The sequence below is a fragment of the Microtus pennsylvanicus genome, chromosome 3 (assembly GCF_037038515.1).
Source record: "Microtus pennsylvanicus isolate mMicPen1 chromosome 3, mMicPen1.hap1, whole genome shotgun sequence".
In the NCBI taxonomy this organism is placed as follows: Eukaryota; Metazoa; Chordata; class Mammalia; order Rodentia; family Cricetidae; genus Microtus; species Microtus pennsylvanicus.
The window spans coordinates 63271964-63290747 of NC_134581.1; the positions used below are offsets into that span (position 1 = coordinate 63271964).

At 48.5% G+C, this 18784-nt stretch overlaps 2 protein-coding genes across 5 annotated transcripts; one reads left to right on the forward strand and one right to left on the reverse strand.

The window, feature by feature from the left end:
- The first annotated feature begins 834 nt into the window (after positions 1-834).
- Mpi (mannose phosphate isomerase) lies at positions 835-9774 on the forward strand. 2 transcript variants are annotated; one of them, XM_075965760.1, is made up of 8 exons: positions 835-900; positions 1349-1476; positions 2652-2852; positions 4253-4394; positions 4723-4905; positions 6856-7029; positions 8641-8849; positions 9076-9774. In XM_075965760.1, exons 1-8 carry the CDS (start codon positions 885-887, stop codon positions 9292-9294), a joined length of 1272 nt encoding a protein of 423 aa, XP_075821875.1. In that variant the 5' UTR covers positions 835-884; the 3' UTR covers positions 9295-9774. The 2 variants fall into 2 exon arrangements, 1 of the variants encoding a protein (XP_075821875.1); XR_012910013.1 differs by having other exon boundaries at positions 836-900; positions 8565-8849.
- A 1061-nt stretch (positions 9775-10835) lies between these two features.
- On the reverse strand, positions 10836-16573 carry Fam219b (family with sequence similarity 219 member B). 3 transcript variants are annotated; one of them, XM_075965762.1, is made up of 5 exons: positions 16261-16573; positions 15983-16070; positions 15253-15330; positions 14821-14869; positions 10836-13008 (listed from the first exon to the last, which is right to left on the reverse strand). In XM_075965762.1, exons 1-5 carry the CDS (start codon positions 16472-16474, stop codon positions 12847-12849), a joined length of 591 nt encoding a protein of 196 aa, XP_075821877.1. In that variant the 5' UTR covers positions 16475-16573; the 3' UTR covers positions 10836-12846. The 3 variants fall into 3 exon arrangements, with proteins under 3 accessions (XP_075821877.1, XP_075821876.1, XP_075821878.1); XM_075965761.1 differs by having other exon boundaries at positions 10836-13011; positions 16261-16572; XM_075965763.1 differs by lacking the exon at positions 14821-14869 and having other exon boundaries at positions 12879-13011.
- Between the last annotated feature and the right edge of the window lie 2211 nt (positions 16574-18784).

Below are 18784 nucleotides of genomic sequence, written 5' to 3' on the forward strand. Positions count from 1 at the left end.
TGGAGACACCTAGGATGGGAGGGTCAGCGGAACACAGAGCACTGACGACTTTACAATCTCCTCTGATAAAGCTGGCAAATCTCTCTTACTATCCTCATTCTACAGTCTGGAGGAGTGAAGGGGGTGCGAGAGACATCTTCATCCCCTTCATATTCATAGTTTCTTCGCGCCAATAACCTTCTAACTACTGGGTACTCAGAGGAAAACCTGAAGTGCTCATGAGAACATATGAACTCATCGCCTTTCCATTTTGCTGACTCCCCCCACCTCGTCGCTTTGTCCTGCATGTTGACCCTTTTTGCTATTGTGTAAAATGTAGGCACAAGTTCCAGCATTAGCGGATCTTGCTAGTTCTTTCTTCTGCCAGGAACACTCTTCACTTTTCCTAAAATCTCTCCTTCTTATTGGGGCTTACCCAAATGACCTGTTTCTGATAGGGTCTCAGCATGTGCCTCAGGCTGATCCCGAACTCAAGACAATCCTGCCTCGGTTCCCCAAGTACTGGAATTAAAGGAATGTGCTACTACGTCTGGTTATTTATTGCCTTTAGACACACCGTTAAAATTTATTTAATTACTTCCCTTCTCTAGACTAGAAACCCTGAAAAAGCACAAAAGTAGCGTTATCTTGTTCTCTGGAGTATCCTTGGAACAGTCTGTGATACTTAGCGAGTTCTCAGTACTTTCGTACAGATAAAAGGAGTTGGAAGACAGGAACGTTTGGACCAAGGATTAGGAACAATACTTTTGGGCAACAAGGGATCCTGACTGCAGAAGGAGGTGGTGGACTCTGTGAACTACATTTCCCGTGAAGCTCTGCGCGCAGAGCAGCGGAGGCTGCTGGGAAGGGCTTACGTGCCTGGAGCCGGGTCTCCGGCGGCTAGGATGGCGAGTCAGCGAGGTGAGTCGTTGCCCGGTGCTGATTACCTTGGTGGTGGTCGCGTCCTGGGGACTAATCCCGTCAGGACCTTGCAGGGCGCGACCATTCCCGTGGATGCCGGGCAGGGGAGGGGATCTGGAGTGGGGATTGCTACCGGGGGTCGAAGAGACTAGTGCCCCTGAGTGCGTTTGGATCACTCCGGGACTGACTGAGTGCAGAGACGAGTAGTTAGTTCCTTTTCCCTTCTCATCAACTGAACTCAATTCTTCCCCGTGGCAGACAAGATCCGTATCTGCCCGTCTTACAGATGGGAACATCGAGAACTGCAGAAGAGGGGGGTGTCATCCCACAACTCAAAGACTCTTGTGTGACTGCCCTCAGTTAGAATCCCCCTCTCGTTCCTGGTTTCCCAGCACTAGGGTCAGGTCTGAAGAGTAGAGCGGAAGCTGATCTTAGTTTGTGTCCCCAGTGTTCCCACTTTCCTGTGTGGTGCAGCAGTATGCCTGGGGGAAGATGGGCTCCAACAGCGAAGTGGCATGCCTGCTGGCTAGCAGTGACCCACTGGCCCAGATCTCAGAGGACAAGCCTTATGCAGAGGTAAGACCCCAGCTGCATGCACATTAGTCCCCTCTACCCTAAGTGAGACCCAACGGGCAGAAACAAGCCATATGGAGAGTTGGGACGAATCTCTGCAGCCCATAAAAGGTGTTCTCTTGGTTCTCGGACCAGTCAGTGCACAAAGAGAGCTGAGACCACAGTTGTCACAGAACTGGGGAGCTGAGGCAGGAGGATCTGCCTGGTCTCTGTATCAAGTCTCAGTCTCATACAAAGGAAGATAAGACGACTGTGATTTTTTCTTTCCTGAGACAGGGTTTCTCTATGTAGTCCTGGCTGTCCTGGAAAGCACTCTGTGGGCTAAGCTGGCCTTGAACTCAGAGATGGCCTGCCTCTGCCTGTCTGCCTCTGCTTTCCTAGTGCTGGGACTAAATAAAGGCGTGCACCACCATGCCCAGCATCTGGGATTTTTTACACCCTCGTGTTACCCTTCTTTCCAGAACAGCTCTCAGCACTTACTGAGTCTTCATTTGTTTTGATTTTTTTTTTTTGAAACTGTCTCAGGGTGCCTAAGCTGGCCTCAAACTTGGTGTGGAGTTGAGAATGACTTCGAACTCCCAATCCCCCTGCCTCTACATCCTAAGTGTCTGGATTACAGACATACAACACCACTCCTAGCCAAAAATAAATGTTTAACTTCGATTAACTTTTCTCTTTAAAAATTATTTTTATAAAAAGTTATTTTTATTATTTTTAATCATGTATAGGTGTGTATGTCTGTATTTGGGTAGGTGCCTGTGGAGGCCAAGAGCATTGGATCCCCTGGAGATTGTGAGCCCTACTTGATGTGTGTTCTAGAAACCGACGGGTGGATGCTTTGGAAGAGCGGCAAGATCTCTTAACTGTTGTGCCATTTCTTCACCTCCCTAATTTTTTTCTTTTTTATTAACCTTAAATTCATTCCTTTATTGAGAAGGGAAGGGTCAAAGCATAGGGGAGTTTTGCCTTTTGAGGCTGAAATAAACGAATGTTAACCCTCTACAGAGCTGCCATTGAGACTCATGCCTTCAGAGACATTCAAGTGTCACTCTCCCCATTGAACATATGTGAGGCCCCGGGTTTGATCCCCAGAACCTATAAACCACCGTACTGATACATGCCTCGTACATACAAGGTGTCAGCTGCTTCCTTCTTTCTCAACTTTCCTATCCTTCTAGCTGTGGATGGGGACACATCCCCGGGGAGATGCCAGGATCCTTGACAACCGTATTTCCCAGAAGACATTAGGCCAGTGGATTGCTGACAACCAGGACTGCTTAGGCTCAAAGGTCAAAGACACCTTTAATGGCAAGCTACCCTTCCTCTTCAAAGTGCTCTCCGTGGAAACAGCCCTGTCTATCCAGGCACACCCTAACAAGGTAGAGGAGCAGAGGGTGCAGAGGTCAGGGGAAGACGGTTTTGGTGGGCCTACCCGTAGATTTTACTGCTGCGTTCACCCTGCCTGTACTAGGCTCTAGCTCAGGGCTAAATCCAAGCCTTACTAATCCAGTTTGGCTGCTCAGGGGCAGATGCTGGTGACACGTACCGAAGCTATGTCTAAGTGGACAGCTGACTGGCCTATGCCAAGAGAGCTCCTCCAAGTTTATCCTTGGCTTGCCCTCCCCCAGCCTAGGTCTGTTCATATTTGCCATTTCCCCACCTGGCTGTCTTGGAGAGTTCAATACCAGAATTCCAGGATGGCAGGCACCCCAGCTGTTGCTTTAGCTACACCCTGCTGTGTAATTTTCTTAAAACAAGACCCAACCTAGTTTGAGCAGTCTGTCTAAACTCTTAATACTTATTTATTTTTATTTTATGTGTACGAGTGTTTTGCCTGCATGTAGGTCTGTGTACTACATGAATATAGTGTGCAAGGAGACCAGAAGAGGGCATTGGGTCCTCTGAGATTGAAGTTATAGATATTCATGAGCTACCATGTGGGTACTGGGAATTGAACCGAGGTCTTCTGGAAGAGCAACCAGTACCCTTAACCACTGAGCTATAGCTCCAACACAACCTCTTTTTTAAAAAACAAAAAACTTTTTTTTTTGTTTGTTTGTGATTTGAAACAGTGTTTTTCTGTGTAGCCCTGGATCTCTCTCAGAGGTCCTCTTGGCTCTGCCCCCCAAGTGCTGGGACTAAAGGTGTGTGCCACCACTGCCTGACTTTTTTTTTAATTTTTAAAGATTATTTTATTTCATGTGTATGAGTGTTTGCCTCCATGTATGTAAGTACACCACATGCATGCTTGGTGCCTTTGGAAGTAAGAGGGCATCAGATTCCTGGAACTGGAGATTCAAATGGTTGTGAGCCACTATGTGGGTGCTAGGGAAGGAACCCAAGTCCTCTGCCAGAGCACCAAGCGCTCTTAACTACTGAGCCATCTCTCCAGTCCCTAATTTTGGAGTTTTTGAAGACGGGTCTTGTGAAGCCCCAGCTGGCTTCAAGCTCAGCATGCAGCTGAGGGTGACCTAACACTCTAGACATTCCTAGCTTTGCCTCTCCAAAAATCATTTACCCAAGTCACACAGTTCATGCCTGTTGTTTGGAGTTCCTGAGCCACAGGCCGGGTCTCGTAAGTCTATCCCAGCTCTCCCCTGGATTTGTTTGGCCCATTTCTCTACCCTGGGTTGACTGAACCCCTAGTTTCTGCATGCTGCCTTGGCTGGGTTCATTGTCACCTGGCAGCTGGGGCAGGTGGGCAGCAGGGGCTGCAGAGACCATAATCCTGCTGGTGAAAGCTGGTTCCCGACCGTCCTCCTCCACTTGTCACCCACAGGAGCTGGCACAGAAGCTGCACCTCCAGGCTCCGCAGCACTACCCGGATAACAACCACAAGCCTGAAATGGCCATCGCCCTCACCTCCTTCCAGGGCTTGTGTGGTTTCCGGCCAGTGGAGGAGATTGTGACCTTCCTGAAGAGTAAGGCTGGGCAGGAATGCTGAGGACATGCGTACCGGCTCTGGGATGAACCTGGACCAAAGGAGAAACAGAGACAGAGAGCACAGGCTTATTATCATAGGAGCTAAATGGATTTTGGCCTCATGAGGCAGTTTTGGGGGGCAGTGGGCTAAATAGTGAAACCAGGCTCAGGTGTGGTTGCTGAGGGCTAGGGGTGGACACACGTTTCCAAGGCGGGGTTTCTGTAGCATCGCCAGGGCTTTGGTTAGGGATTTGGTGGGAGGCCCTCACTTCTCAGTGTTTTGTCTTATCATTTCTCATACATCCCCTTGCCCTGGCCATCTTGCAGAGGTGCCTGAGTTCCAGTCCCTGATTGGAGAGGAGGCCACAGCACAGCTGAAGCAGAGCGTGAGCGGGGATCCTGGGGCTGTGGCCGCTGCTCTGAGGAATTGCTTCTCCCACCTGATGAAGAGTGAGAAGAAGGTGGTGGTGGAGCAGCTTAACCTGTTGGTGAAGCGCATCTCCCAGCAAGGTGGGTGTGGCAGAGGCCTGGGTGGGTGCAGTGTCCTACCCCGGACTCCTGAGAGAGGCATAGATGAGGCCATGGATACAGGGTTCCCAGCCCCATTCCCCAAGTGGAACCTAAAAGGGGCCAAACTTAGATGGGCGCTAAGATCAGCTGCTACTATTCCTTTCCCAGCCTTTGTGGAGTGAGGCCCCAGGTTGAGTGCTACCTTCTAACAGGTTTCTCCAGGTGGCTGAAAGTGCCCTGGCCTAGCGGATTCTACCAATGCCCTACCCAGGCACTTCCAGATTCTTCCCAGCCCTCCAGCTGCTTCCTGGGGGACAGACTAGCATTTGGGGGACTGGGGATCAGGAAAGGACCAAGGAGCTCACTCTGCTCTAGAGGACTTAAGCTTTGTACTTTTAATGATTAATTCTTCCTTAAAGCCCTCCTTGTGCTAACAGGATTCAGGAAATGACCGTGGTGGGTGTGGTTGTGTTACTGTTGGCTTGAGGAGTCAACAGACACTGAGAAAGCAGCCAGGCTGATAGAGTCAGGAGCGTCCATGGCACTTGTTGAGGTCCTAGCTCCTCTTCTGATAGGCCAGCTCCTTTTCCAGGCCGCCACAGAACCTGCTTCTGGGTCAGTCTTTCCCTAAGTCCCTGCTGTGTTACCTTTGCGCCGCAGCCAGAGCTTCCCTGAGCATAGCCTCTGGTTTTGTGCTGTGGTTCTGAGGGTCTGATCTGCTCACATGCTCTTGGAGAACCCTGACCTGACCTCTCTTCTGACACCCAGGTATGCAGTGACCCCTTAGCGTCATGTGCTCACCTGTTAAAACTGGGTTCTCTAGGCCAGAGACCTTCATGTTTGCCCCAGTGTTCATCAGAACAGCCATTGATCGAGTCTCTGTGTGAAGACGAAGCCAACCTCCCTCTGGGAACCCTGCTTCCTTTATTGTGGGTCCTGCACACCCTGAATACAGTCCTCTCTCCTTTGCATGCTGAGGAAACTCAGCTCACTCTGCCTCTGCACCTGCCCTTCCAAAAACCTCCCTCATGTTTGTAGCCCAGGCTGAGCTCATCTTCCCTTGGTCAGTCTCCAGGGTACATTTTGGCCCACAGCACATTGTGCCTTGTGCTCTCTGCAGTACAGCCATCCCAGTTCGCCTAAGATGGGCAGATTTCCTGAGACATGGGACTTTCAGCGCTAACAAAGGGAAAGTCCTTGGCCAATAGGGAGTTTGGCACTCTTCATGAAGGTTCGGGGTTATCCATTGATCTAAAATAGATTTTGTGCTCAAGAGCAGTGAGTGGTCCCTAACCAGGAGACTTTTTGAGGGGGCAATTGTCTGGAGATGTTTTTATCAAAATCTGAACTGGAGATACTAGTGGTATCTGCGTTTTAAGTATTTCTCATACAATTTTATCTCCCACCTCTCTTTGAAACAAGGTTTCTCATAACCAAAGCCAGCCTTAGACTCATTAGATACATTCTGACACCCCTGCTCCTACTTCTCGGGTGGTGCTGGGATTACAGGCACGCTTTGTCATGTCTGTGTTCTTGTGGAGCCAGGACCAAGCCTAGGGCTTCATGCATGCTGGGTAAGCAAGCACCCTACCAACTGAGCTGCGTCCCTAGCCTTTACCATGTGAGACAGGGTCAGACTCAGCAGTCCAGGCTGTGTTAGTGAAGGCCCAGACTACCCTTCACTCATGGTGATTCTTCTGCTTTGGTGCTAGGATGATGGCTGTGCACCACAATGCCCACCCAGCTGCTGTAGCCAGGCTAGGCATGCAGATGGTTGAGGCTAGAGATGGCATTTTTGTGAGCAGAAAGGCCAAGGATGACTGAATATCAAAGATGAGGGATGTTTAGGAGAGGCCCGGGGCGGGGCCTGTTCCTAAGACTCCCTCATCAGGGTGAAGCCGTGACTACCACGTGTGTCTTAGTGGCCTTGGGATGCTCTGTGACCCTCAGTATCTGCCGGAAACAGCATGGACGACATTTGTGGGAAGCTCTTGCTGCAGCTGCACCAGCAGTACCCAGGTGATATCGGATGTTTCGCCATTTACTTCCTGAACCTGCTCAACTTGAAGCCGGGGGAAGCCATGTTTCTGGAGGCCAATGTGCCCCATGCCTACCTGAAGGGAGGTGAGCCCCATTTCAGTCGTATGCTCCACTGCCATCCCCTGTGGACCTTGTTTCTTTGTGTGGATGAAAGAGAGGATGGTTGGTGAGGCCTTCTGTAAGCACAGGCCAGCCTCTGACCCCAAGGGTGGTTGAGCCAATGTGGATGGTGGCTGCCAGCCGGATGGTAGACATTGCTTAAAATGTGCTAGCAGCCACAAGTTCTGGTGTTAAGTCCCTTTGATGAGTGTGGAAATCAGCTTGAGCCAAGCCACACTAGACAAAGCTGCTGTTCTCCGTCCTCTCACTTGTGTTTGCACACCAACTCTATCTGCCTGGAGATTTTCACACTCACGATGGGTGATGGGTGATGCATCAGAGGATGTCACTTGTGTGTGAGTGCGGGCGCCCATGTACCATAGGGCACATGTGGAGGTCAGAGGGCAGCCTGGCGGCTACAGCTGATCTTCATTCTATTTTGTTTGAGGGTCTTTTTAAATTTTTTTTCTGCCACATACTCCAATCCAGCTAGCTTGTGAACTTCAGAGGATTCTCCTATCTCCCCATAGAAATGCTGGGATTACAAGTATTTGTACTACACACCTTTTTGTTTGTTTGTTTTATTTTGTTTTTCAAAACAGGGTTTGCCTATAACTTTGAAGCCTGTCCTGGAACTAGCTCTTGTAGACCAGGCTGATCTCAAACTCATATAGATTCTCCTGCCTCTGCCTCCTGAGTGCTGGGGTTAAAGGCGTGTGCCACCACTGCCCAGCTCTACCACCGTTTTTTAAAGATTTTATTTATTGGGGCTGGAGAGATGGCTCAGTGGTTAAGAGCATTGCCTGCTCTTCCAAAGGTCCTGAGTTCAATTCCCAGCAACGACATGGTGGCTCACAACCATCTGTAATGAGGTCTGGTGCCCTCTTCTGGCCTGCAGACATACACACGGACAGAATTTGTATACATAATAAATAAATAAATATTTTTATAAAAAAAGATTTTATTTATTTTATGTATACAAGTGCTCTATCTAAATGTATGCCTTTATTCCAGAAGAGGGCATTAGATCACACCATAGATGATATGAGCCACCATGCGGTTGCTGGGAATCTAACTCAGGACCTCTGGAAGAACAGCCAGTGCTCTTAAGCACTGAGCCATCTCTTCAGCCCCATACTATACACCAGTTTTAATATGTGGCTTTGGCATTTGAACTCAGGTCCTCATGTTTGAATGGCAAGTGGTTTTACCCACTTTGACCACCCTCTTTGTTGCTCTTCTTATTTTGAGACAGGGTCTCACTCTGTAGCCCAGGCTGGCCTCAAACCCGTGGCAGCCCTTCTACTTCATTCAGCCTTGCGAGTGCTGTGATTACAGGCATAAGCCACCAGGTCTAACTGGTGTCCCATCTGACTGTTGACAGCTTATCCACTCAAAGGATTCTGTTGCAGAAGTGTAAGAGAAGTCATGTTAACATAGGGGTTAACATAATTTTGATGCCTTTTACCTTCATCATATTCTCCTACAATTCTCTTCACACATTTTTACCTAATTTATAGGGCATGCATCTGGCCTAAGTTAGGAGGCCCAGCCCTGGAGAGCCCCTCTTAGCACATGACATTTATCTGTCCTCAGACTGTGTGGAGTGCATGGCATGTTCAGACAATACTGTGCGTGCTGGCCTGACGCCCAAATTCATTGATGTGCCAACCCTGTGTGAAATGCTCAACTACACACCTAGCCCCAGCAAGGACAGGCTGTTTGCCCCAACACGGAGTCAAGATGACCCCTATCTCTCTATCTATGACCCCCCTGTGCCGGACTTCACTGTTATGAAGATGGAGGTGAGTGCGTGGGCCAGGTGGGTATCCTTTGTGTAGCATGTCAAACCTACAGGGGTATACTTGGGGCTGGATTTCCTATCAAGCCACCTAGTATGGGCAGCCACAGAGGCCATCTACTTCTCTGCCAGGGACCAGATGTGGGTCTCCATGGTGACGAGAGCTGCCCTTGAGGTGCTCTGAAACCCAGGGGCAGAGTGTAAACTCTTGTATCACTTCTCTCTACCAGGTCCCTGGCTCTGTCACTGAATACAAGGTCTTGGCAGTAGACTCTGCCAGCATCCTTCTCATGGTCCAAGGGACAGTGACAGCTACCACACCTACAGTTCAAGCAGAAATCCCTTTGCAGCGTGGTGGAGTGCTCTTCATTGGGGCCAATGAGAGTGTCTCGCTGAAGCTTACCGTGCCCAAGGATCTGCTCATCTTCCGGGCCTGCTGTCTGTTGTAGAGAACAGTCTTCTACCCTCTCTGCCTGTCACCATATCCTGGCCAGCTCCAACCCCGGTCCCTGTTGTGACTCTCTGGTGCATGCTGGAATGGTAGAGTAGTGAGTGTGGCTTTAGTGACTCCAGAGCATGCCCAGGTTGACCATCTCCAGGATGAGGGGTCTGTGTGAAGACTGAGACCTACCACTCCACGGTACTCTCGACACTCCTTACTACCTCTGAGTCAGATGTGTCCATTCAGGAGGCAACAGCTGTGCCCCAGCTAAGGCATTAGGCTAACAAAACATGCATGACCCAGCATTAGGTCAGCATCCATCTGAGTGGCAGGTGAGGCGATGTCTTAAGAACAGGCTTCTTGCCCTAGGACTGCCTGCTCTCTCAGCTGCAGAGAGGGAAGGGGCAGGCCAGCAGACTAATGCTCTTACTCCCTCCAGCTCTGTCAAAGTAATTAAAGATCACTTGTGTTGAGGATACAGACTAAAGAGCAGTCAGACTTCGGTATTCCTGCCCCTGATGAGAGTTCTCTGATGTTGTCCAATTTTGGTTTTAATTCTGCTTCATACAACTTCCTGGGGGTGGGCAGGCTGGATTCCAGAACTCTTTTATAGGAAGGGGTAGGAGAGGAAGCCAGCCTCGCCTCAGCTGCACAGCTTGCAGGCAGGCTGTGGCCGTGCTTCTAGTGAACCTGTTTGCAGATTATCTTGCCATGTTGCAAAGGTTGGTTTTGAAGTCGTGCTTCTGTCTCAGCTGTATTATGGCTTCTGGTGTTTGCACATGTTTATGTATGTGCACATGTAGCTCAATGTTATTCCTCAAGAGTCAGTCACCTTTTTTCCTTTTTTTTTTTGAGACATAGAGTTTCTCACTGGAACGCACTAGTTCAGCTAGGCTGACTAGCTAGAAAGCCTCAGTGAGCCTCGTGGCTCAGCCTCCCCAGAACTGGGATTACAGGTATATGCCACTACCACCGTTGGCTTCTTATTTGGATGCTTGTGGTAGAGAGGTTAGGGATCCAAACTCAGGTTCTCATGTTTGCACAGTAATCTCTTTACCAACTGACCCACCCCTAGTCCCTTTTAGGTATTTTTGAGGTTCTCATTTAGCTCAGGCTAGTGTTATGTATTGGGGGCTAGAGAGATGACTCAGCAGTTAAAAGTATTTACAGAGAACCCAGGTTTGGTTCCCAGCTCCCATGTGAGTTCCAGGATAGCAAGGGCTACACAGACAAGTAAGTCCTCCCCCCACCCCCCAAAAAAACCCCAATGCAACACAATACAGACCAACTGCCATGATTGCATTTATTATATCAGGCTGTAGAAGTATAAGCCAAGAGGTCTGTAGAGCAGTGGTCTGTAAACATCAGATGGATGCACTCCTTCCCAGGACTGCCTCCTGCAGGACACCCAGCCCTCTGAATCTGGGCACCAGTGTGCCTTTATTGGTATTACTTTCGTCTAGCCCCTAACAATGGACCATTTCTACCCCTCCCAACTGAACATTATCGCCTGCAACACATCCCTGAGCTTCTGCCACAAAGTAATGCTTTCTCATGTAAGACCACCCAGCTCTACACTTCCCTTCCAGGAGCTGGTCTGGCCAAGTATCTCAATGTTTGATCACAGCAAGAACTACCCCAAAGGGTGTGGTTTGGGGATTGCCAAATGTCCAAACTACTCCGTCTTAACCAAATCCCAACAGAAATAGGGCTGCACATCTAAGTTCCACAACCATTTGTAGCCCTCACAGCCATCCCATCAAGTCTTTGTCTCTGCTGCACTACATCTATTCCCTTCCCACAAGTGCTTCATTTCTGCAGTTACAGAAGGCCTCGATATGGTCTGTTCCCTCCCTGCAGGCTTTACGTAAGGTGCTCAGAATGTGAGATGCCTGCGTTGGGTTGCAGAGAGTCCCACTGCAGCACACAAGCAGCCACTATAACCCAGTCCCAAGAGCCAAGCAGATGGCCTCTAGTTTCGCCCCCATCTTCCCTCCTGGGATGCTGCTGGACAGCTGAGTAAAAAGCACCCAGACTTGGTACACTCTTCAGTCTTCAGTGGCCTGAGAAGAAAAGCCTGTCAGGTACTAGCAGGCTTGTGGCCAAGTAACAGGGAAGGCCTTCTCTTTTGATCTTATCCTTTATGCTACCACTTGTAGAATGGCCACAAGGGCCCATCATTCCTTATAAACCTCTAGTAGCCACTGGAAATGACAGTCACATGTGTGCCCAACTCCTAATTCTGACTGTTGTGTCCTTTGTACTGGGAACCCTGTCCACTCCAAGTCTCACCATACACCTGGGTTAAGGTAAAAGGTAGGGAAGAGGGTCCTGGAAAACTGAGTTTCCAGAAAGGCTTGGTATCACAAGAGAAATTATCCCTGTGTTGGCTATGCTCACCCACAGGTTTGCTGTGCTCCATGCCCTCACCCCGCAGTGTGGGACTTGAACCCAGACATTGCACATGCTAGGCAATCTGCTAGAGCTGTTGCTCCAGCCTGCGAGCCTGTGCTGGGGCAGAGGAATGTGCCATAGGAATAAACCTTGTTAGAAGAGGGAAGTCCCCCTTGCACTGCAAATTGATCTATCTCAAGTGAGGTCCAGGAGACTTAGGTCTCCTCCCCATCCTGTCTGAACATTTCCATGTAGGCCAAAGCCACATAGCTACACCAGGACATTATTCTCACTCAAAAGCTTAAAAAGCTAAACCCAGGAAGGCACTTACTGCCCAGCAGCTCCCTCTGCCGGTAATCACAAAACTACAGGTTTCTGGTGCCAGCCACAGGAGCCAGTCCAACTAATAACTCAAAAAAAAAAAAAAACAAACCAAAAATAAAACAGGTAGAAAAACGAATCAAGAAACTACAGATAAATGAACATACACAATGCAGTTTCCTTTTAACCAGGTTAGGGCTGATCAGTTACTAAACACATCCAGGCAGCAGGACCAGTAGGATGTTTCAAGTTCAGAGGTTCAGAAAGCCACAATCCTGCATCATCATTAAGCTATATTCCTTGCCGTAACTAGACAGATGTAACCTGAAGTAACAACCCACTTAGTGCTTTCTTCAAGGTCAAACCTGTTAACTGACCTTAGAGATGGAGCAAAAAAACCAGAATTTCCTGACTTGGTCTCAGTTATATTCTTTCAGATGCCTATTGCAAGCCATAAAGTGCTGTTTTCTGCCTCCCACCATACCACCCACCAGCCTGGGCAGGGGAGCTCTTTCTTTCCCTTCTCAGAACACCCCGACAAACACCAGTCAGAACGTCTGCAAATGGGTTCTCAGCAATCCTTGTCAGTAGCATAAGAACCACAGAAAGTCTCTACTCCTGCCCTTACTGACATAGTTTCCTGAAACTGCCCAACAGAGAACTGCAGACTTTCACTTGTCGCCTATGACCCAGGCGGGGGCTTCTGACAGGAGAAGCACTAGGTGAGGGCTTGCCTGTAGGTCAGCGGCCTACCCAGAAGGTAGGCCCAGTGCACCGAGCTGTGAGAAGCCATTAGGGCTCTGTAGGCCTCATGATAAGCAGGGCCCGTCCTGGAGGGTTATGGCTACTGGAGGGTACAGGAAGAATCCCCAAGGCAGCACCAGCAGCAAGAACATGAGGAAGAGGCAATAGGCTTAGGGGGAATGAGGTCCAGGTCCTCATCATCTGGAATCTCATCCAGGTGATATCCATCCTGCAGCAGCTGCCGGCTCACATCCTGGTTCACCTGCTAAAGGAAGAGGAGAGAACTATAAACCAGGATGCAAAGCATGCAGAGCGGCTGCCCAAAGGCAGGTCCCTGTCACCACTCCTGAGCTTCCTGTTCCTGCTCCACTAGCCCCAGGACAACTCCACATCCTGGATTACAAAGGAAGCATCACTTATGTCCAGCTGTGCATTTCCAGCAGCAAACTCCCTAGAGGGTTATTGAAAATTATCCAGGCTTCACATTAAAAAATCACTGTACTGAGCCGAGTAGTGGTGGCACATGCCTTTAATCCCAGCCAGGGAGGCAGAGGCAGCAGGCAGATGGATCTCAGTGAGTTTGATGCCAGCCTGGTCTACAGGGCAAGATCCAGGACAGTCAGGGTTGTTATACAGAGAAACCTTGTCTCAAAAAACAAACACCCCAAAACCACTATACTGACTTTTCCCTTGGGAAACCCAGATATCCCTGTCAAGATTAAATACTGTGCTGTCCTGTGTGGTGGCTCATGCCTTTGGTTCCAGCTCTTGGGAGACAGAGGCAGGCAGATCTGTGAGTTCAAGGCCTGCCTGTCTACAAGTGAGTTCTAGGAAGTTCTAGGACAACCGGGTCACATAGAGAGGAAACTATCTCCAATAAATAAATAAAAAGGAAGGGAAAATAAATATGGGGCTGATAACAGAAAAATGGGCTTGAGTATTAAAGGTATATGCGGTACAGTGGAAAGGGGTAGGGAGCAACTCTGTCTGCACTGCCAGTTCCTATTACCTTCTCTGCTGGCAGAGCTGCTAAGTCCAACAGTCAGCCTGATTTCACCAGGGTACTGGGAGGCAAAATGTCAATCAAGCTAGGATAATTTAAGACTTGGAATTCTTGGTGGAGTTTTCTTAGTTTTTTTTTTTTTTTTTTTTTGAGACAAGGGTTTTTTGTGTAGCTCTGGTTATACTGGAACTCACTCTGTAGACCAGGCTGGTCTCGAACTCACAGAGATCCACCTGCCTCTGCCTCTCCAAGTGCTGGGATTAAAGGCATGTGCCATCACCACTTGACAAATTTTCTCAATTTTAATAATTTTAGTGTCTAGACATATAAGGAGGGTACGCTGTATAAACTGCAAAAATTAAGAAATTAGCCAAAGATTCCTTGGAGAATAAGGAAGAAAGACCTAGTACAGTCATGTTCCCACTTCGGCTTCTTTGTGCTTATACCGGCACATGCTATCCTATGCGCCAGTTATGCACGGCTGAGACTTTCCTGACCCTGTGTTTATCCCTGGGACAATCATTCTTGAGAGATGTCTAAAAGACCAGCCCAGGAGGTGTACTCAGAACTGCCCAGAGACGAACTAAAGAAAGCAGGCTCAGTGGAAGATGGGTAAGGGAGGGTTGACTGCTGACCTGGTGATAGGGTGACTTGAGTTACTGTGTGACATTGGAAGGCAGACCTATGACCAGTGGGTCCAGGCTGCAAGAAACAGGAAGACCTACAAGCTAACTAAAGAAGGAGTTGTATGTTTGCTGGGGGAGGGCAGCAAACAATGCTTTTCGGATGTAATGAGTACCCAATCACAGGAAGCATCCCAGCACACAGAAGCTAGTAAACACTTAGCTGGAATTTATCAAGAGGGTTTCTAGATTATGGACTCTTGAGATCACGTCTAGCCCTGAGGCTATAGAGTCTCCTGAATTTTCAACAGCTCTCCTCTTAAGACACCAGTTATCTCTGCTAAGGGAAGAGGGCATAGTGGAAGATTAGAGAACAGACTAGAACCTAGCACAGCGCTGTGACGCTGCTTGCAGCCTAGCACTGCACAGATAGGCGCTCTGGACTTGCCTCTGCAGAGGAATACCCGGAGGAGTATCTGGATTCCAGCTCCCCATCACTAGGAGAAGAGGAAGACAATCAGTTCAGGGGACATCTATGGAGCACAGCTGCAAATGGCAAGGAGGACATGCAAAGGGGCTGAAGGACTTGTGAAGCAAAGACCGCACACCATAGAGCTCAAGCCCAGAGTCTCCAGTGAGTACCGATGGCTCCACTCCCTCAGTTGACTTCAGCAGAAACAGTCATTCTCACTAAAGTGCAGGCACCATAGGACAGGGTGACCCTTCCAGCCATACCATCCCTGGAAGGGACAGCACTCAGAAGAGAAAGCCCAGAATGTGCATGAAGGGCACTGGAGGAGATAGGCAACAGGCAAGGGCACCAAGCAATCTGCAGTGCTATCCAAATCACTCCCCAGCGGTTTCCAAGGAAACTACTCACCTGTCAGAGTCAAGGGACACCAGGTTTTCATCTGGACTCTGGCTAAGAGCAGTATAGCCCTTGTTAAACTTCACTGACCTGGGGAGAGATGGGGAGGGGAAGAAAGCACAGGCATTTCACAGGGAAGACCATTCCAGACTTCCCTCTACCCAGCCACAGCCATCACAGCCTAATGCTCTATGCAGGTGGCTCTGGCTCCTCAATTTATGTGCTAACCCACTCTACTCCACTGATAGCTCCTAAGAAAAATACATCTCCCTCCTTTGAAGAAGGTAAAGCAGTTTTTCTCCACCTTATTTAACCAGAGAAGCTCAGGCAAATCCCTTGACAATTGAGTTTCAACATTCAGCTGCAAACAGCCATACTATGTGAGGTCTTATTAGCTCCGAGAGCGTCCCATTCTATAAAAACAAAACAAAACAAGCACAAAACCCAAAACACTGCACAGGTCATTCTCATCTCCGCTCCTGGGACTTCAGCCACCATCTCTTCCCTTAATGAATTATCCTACTTATGCACTGATGGAACTCCCTATTTCAAAGCCTATTGCATGATACTAGCACGGTCTTAAAGAAGAGTAGAGGTAGTTCCAGTCCCCATTCTTAAGGTGAACCTGTCAGCAGACTAGCTAACTCAACCCTAAACTTCAGCGCCCTGTTTCCGGGGCAGGGGGCTTTTAAAGGCCTTCTTTGGAAGCTTCTGTCAAAGAGGATGTGAAGCCCACTGAGACCTTTTTCCTGAAGAATCGGGGCGGTTCGGTAAGGCCCCCAGCATGCCCTTTCTCCGTAGAACGGCCTTGGCCAGGTCCCGGTGCTTCTCTGGAAGTCAAAAGGTCCTGGATCAGCCGGGTCTTCCCTATTCCGCTGCTCCCCGGGGTCTCAGCGGCGGGAGAGGGCTGGACCTTATACCCCTTCCCCTCTGGGGACTAGATCATGGGACTTTGGGGCCCAACCCTTGGCCACAGCAGCCCGCTTCGGCAGAGACCCTCATGCATCCAGGCGCACTCACGAAGCTTAGCCTGAATGGAAGGTGCGCGCGTCACCATGTATGGTCCCCGTTTCTCCATAGCGGCCGGCGGGCGTTCCCCGAGCCGGAGGGCCGCGCCGCCGCTCCGTCCGGAGGGCAGTCCTGCAGCTCTTGCCGCGCCGTCTGGGGCCGCGCCAGGCCTAGGTCCCTGGGTGGACATCCGCACAGCGTGCCCCTGGGGCTCTGAGGCCGCCATGGCCCGCCCCGCCCCGCCAGCGGCCAGGCCGGCGTGGGAAGAACGAACTGCGGGGCGTGCACTCCTTTAGTAAGATGGTGGCACACCGGCTCGGGCTTCTCTTGGCGCCTTCCCCCGCGGCCTGCAGTGGGGCGAGCATCAAGGTTCCGCCCCGACTGTCAGGAGCGGGGCAGCCCAGGTCCTGCCTTCCAGGTACTCTGAAACCCGAAGTTTATTTAAGCTTGATGATGTGGAGGATTTTAATTCAGTCAGTAGTCTAATTAACTGACATTTATATATGGCGGTAGGTGTGTGCCTCGAGTGCCTCTTTCGCCTCTCCTTTAGGGGTAATACAGGAGGGATCGGACTGAAATGAAGGGGCAACAGCACCCTTCTCTAGAAAAGGGGTCAGGGTCCGTTGAGGGATATTTGATCACATTGTGAACCCCGAGTTTGCGTTAATTAAATAAAAACCTTGGGTCAAGAGGCAGAGCCAGCAACTAGTAGATAGGAAGTAGTTATAGTTAGAGGGAGTCAGGAAAACGAATAGAGAAGCACACAGGAAGTAATGAGAGTAACGCTCTATTTTAGCCACAGAGAGTCTATTTTGCTTGGTCACCAGCTAAGGAGGAAGGCCAGCTGGTAAATTTTTACCCCAGCATCTGACTTCCTAGTCTTTATTGGTAAAATAGAAGGGTAAAGACTTATTTAAAAACTACATTTGGTTGCAGTGGCAGAGGTGGTTCTGGTGGACCTCGGCCTGAACAGCGAGTCCTGTTAGTAGCTGAAGCAGTAGTAGATTCAGGAGCAGCCACTGTACCAACGATAAAGCAAAGTTTGGTACAATCACACTACAGAAATCACACCAGGGACTGAAAAACTGAGAAGTCATCAGATTGGGTGAGACACCTGGGAAGTCCTTAAGGACTTAAACAATTTTTAAAAATACAATCTTTCCCGCATTAATGATGGATAGTATAACAATACAGGAAATCAAGACCCTGTATAGTACTACTAAGGATGAATTGAAAATGGAAACAATAAATAAAGAGTTGAAGGATTTAGCTGGGACTGACACAATACCGACTTTAACTACTACCAGTCTGGTAATTCGTATTTTATCCTTAATAGCCATAGTGGTTTTGTGTGTGTGTGTGGTGTGTGTGTGCCAAACAGAAAAAAAGGCTTGCTAATTGTGCCAAATATAAAAAGTTGAATGATAAGATACAAGCCTTAGAAAAACTTACTAGTGAAAATGAGAAAAATTTGGTAAGATATAAGCCTTAGAAAGACTTATTAATGAAAATAAGCAATATCCTCAGACACAGACAGAGGAATTTAGACAAGAGCCTTCTGTGCTGCCACATGATGAAATTGAAGAGGGATGGCCCAAAGGTATTACAAAACCAACATTATTATGGAAAAGTTAAATGTAATCCCATAGAAATACTAGGTTTGAGGAGACTTAAGGAAGATGTTTCATATAGTATGCATCCACCCTATGTGAAGCTGATTTTAAATTCATGGGCAACTCAGAACAGAATCATCCCTCAAGACTAGAAAGAATTGGCATCAATAACATTAGAATCTGATCCTCAGTTACAATGGCATGTATGGTGGAAAGAGGAAACTAGGGCCATAGAAGAACAAAATAGGGCAAGAGGTATTAATATTTCCTAAAATCAATTGCTAAGTGAAGGCCAGTATGCTGAATTGCAAATGCAATTTGGATTTGATGACCACACCTTGCTGCTATGTCAGTTCGCAGCCTTAAATGCTTGGAACAACGTTAAAGAACTAGAAATGAGTTCTGATCATTAGCTAAAATTATTCAAGGCACAAAAGAAGCCTTCACTGATTTTTTGCAAAGATTGACATCAGCTGTATATAGAATAGCACAGATTCAGAAGTCAGACAAATATTAATCGAATCTTTGGCTTTTGAAAATGCCAACTCTGAATGCAAAAAGGTAGTCAGTCCTCTAAAGGCAAGATCGCCACCAATAGACGAATGGATTTGAAATACAGCTGATATTGGATCTTATACTTATGATACAACTTTAATCGAAGTAATCTCTAAAGGTTTTAAGAAAAGACACACTGTCAAATGTCTTGGCTGTGGCAAGCAAGGTCATTTCAGAAGGGATTATAGAAAAGGCATTCCTAGAAACAACTTTTTTTTTTCTAGAGATAATTCAAAAAGAAGGTCCCTGCTCTCTGGGGTGTGCAGAAGATGTGGCAAAAGGGCTGTAGAGATGGCTCAGTGGTTAAGAGCATTGCTTCCTCTTCCAAAGGTCCTGAGTTCAATTCCCAGCAACCATATGGTGGCTCA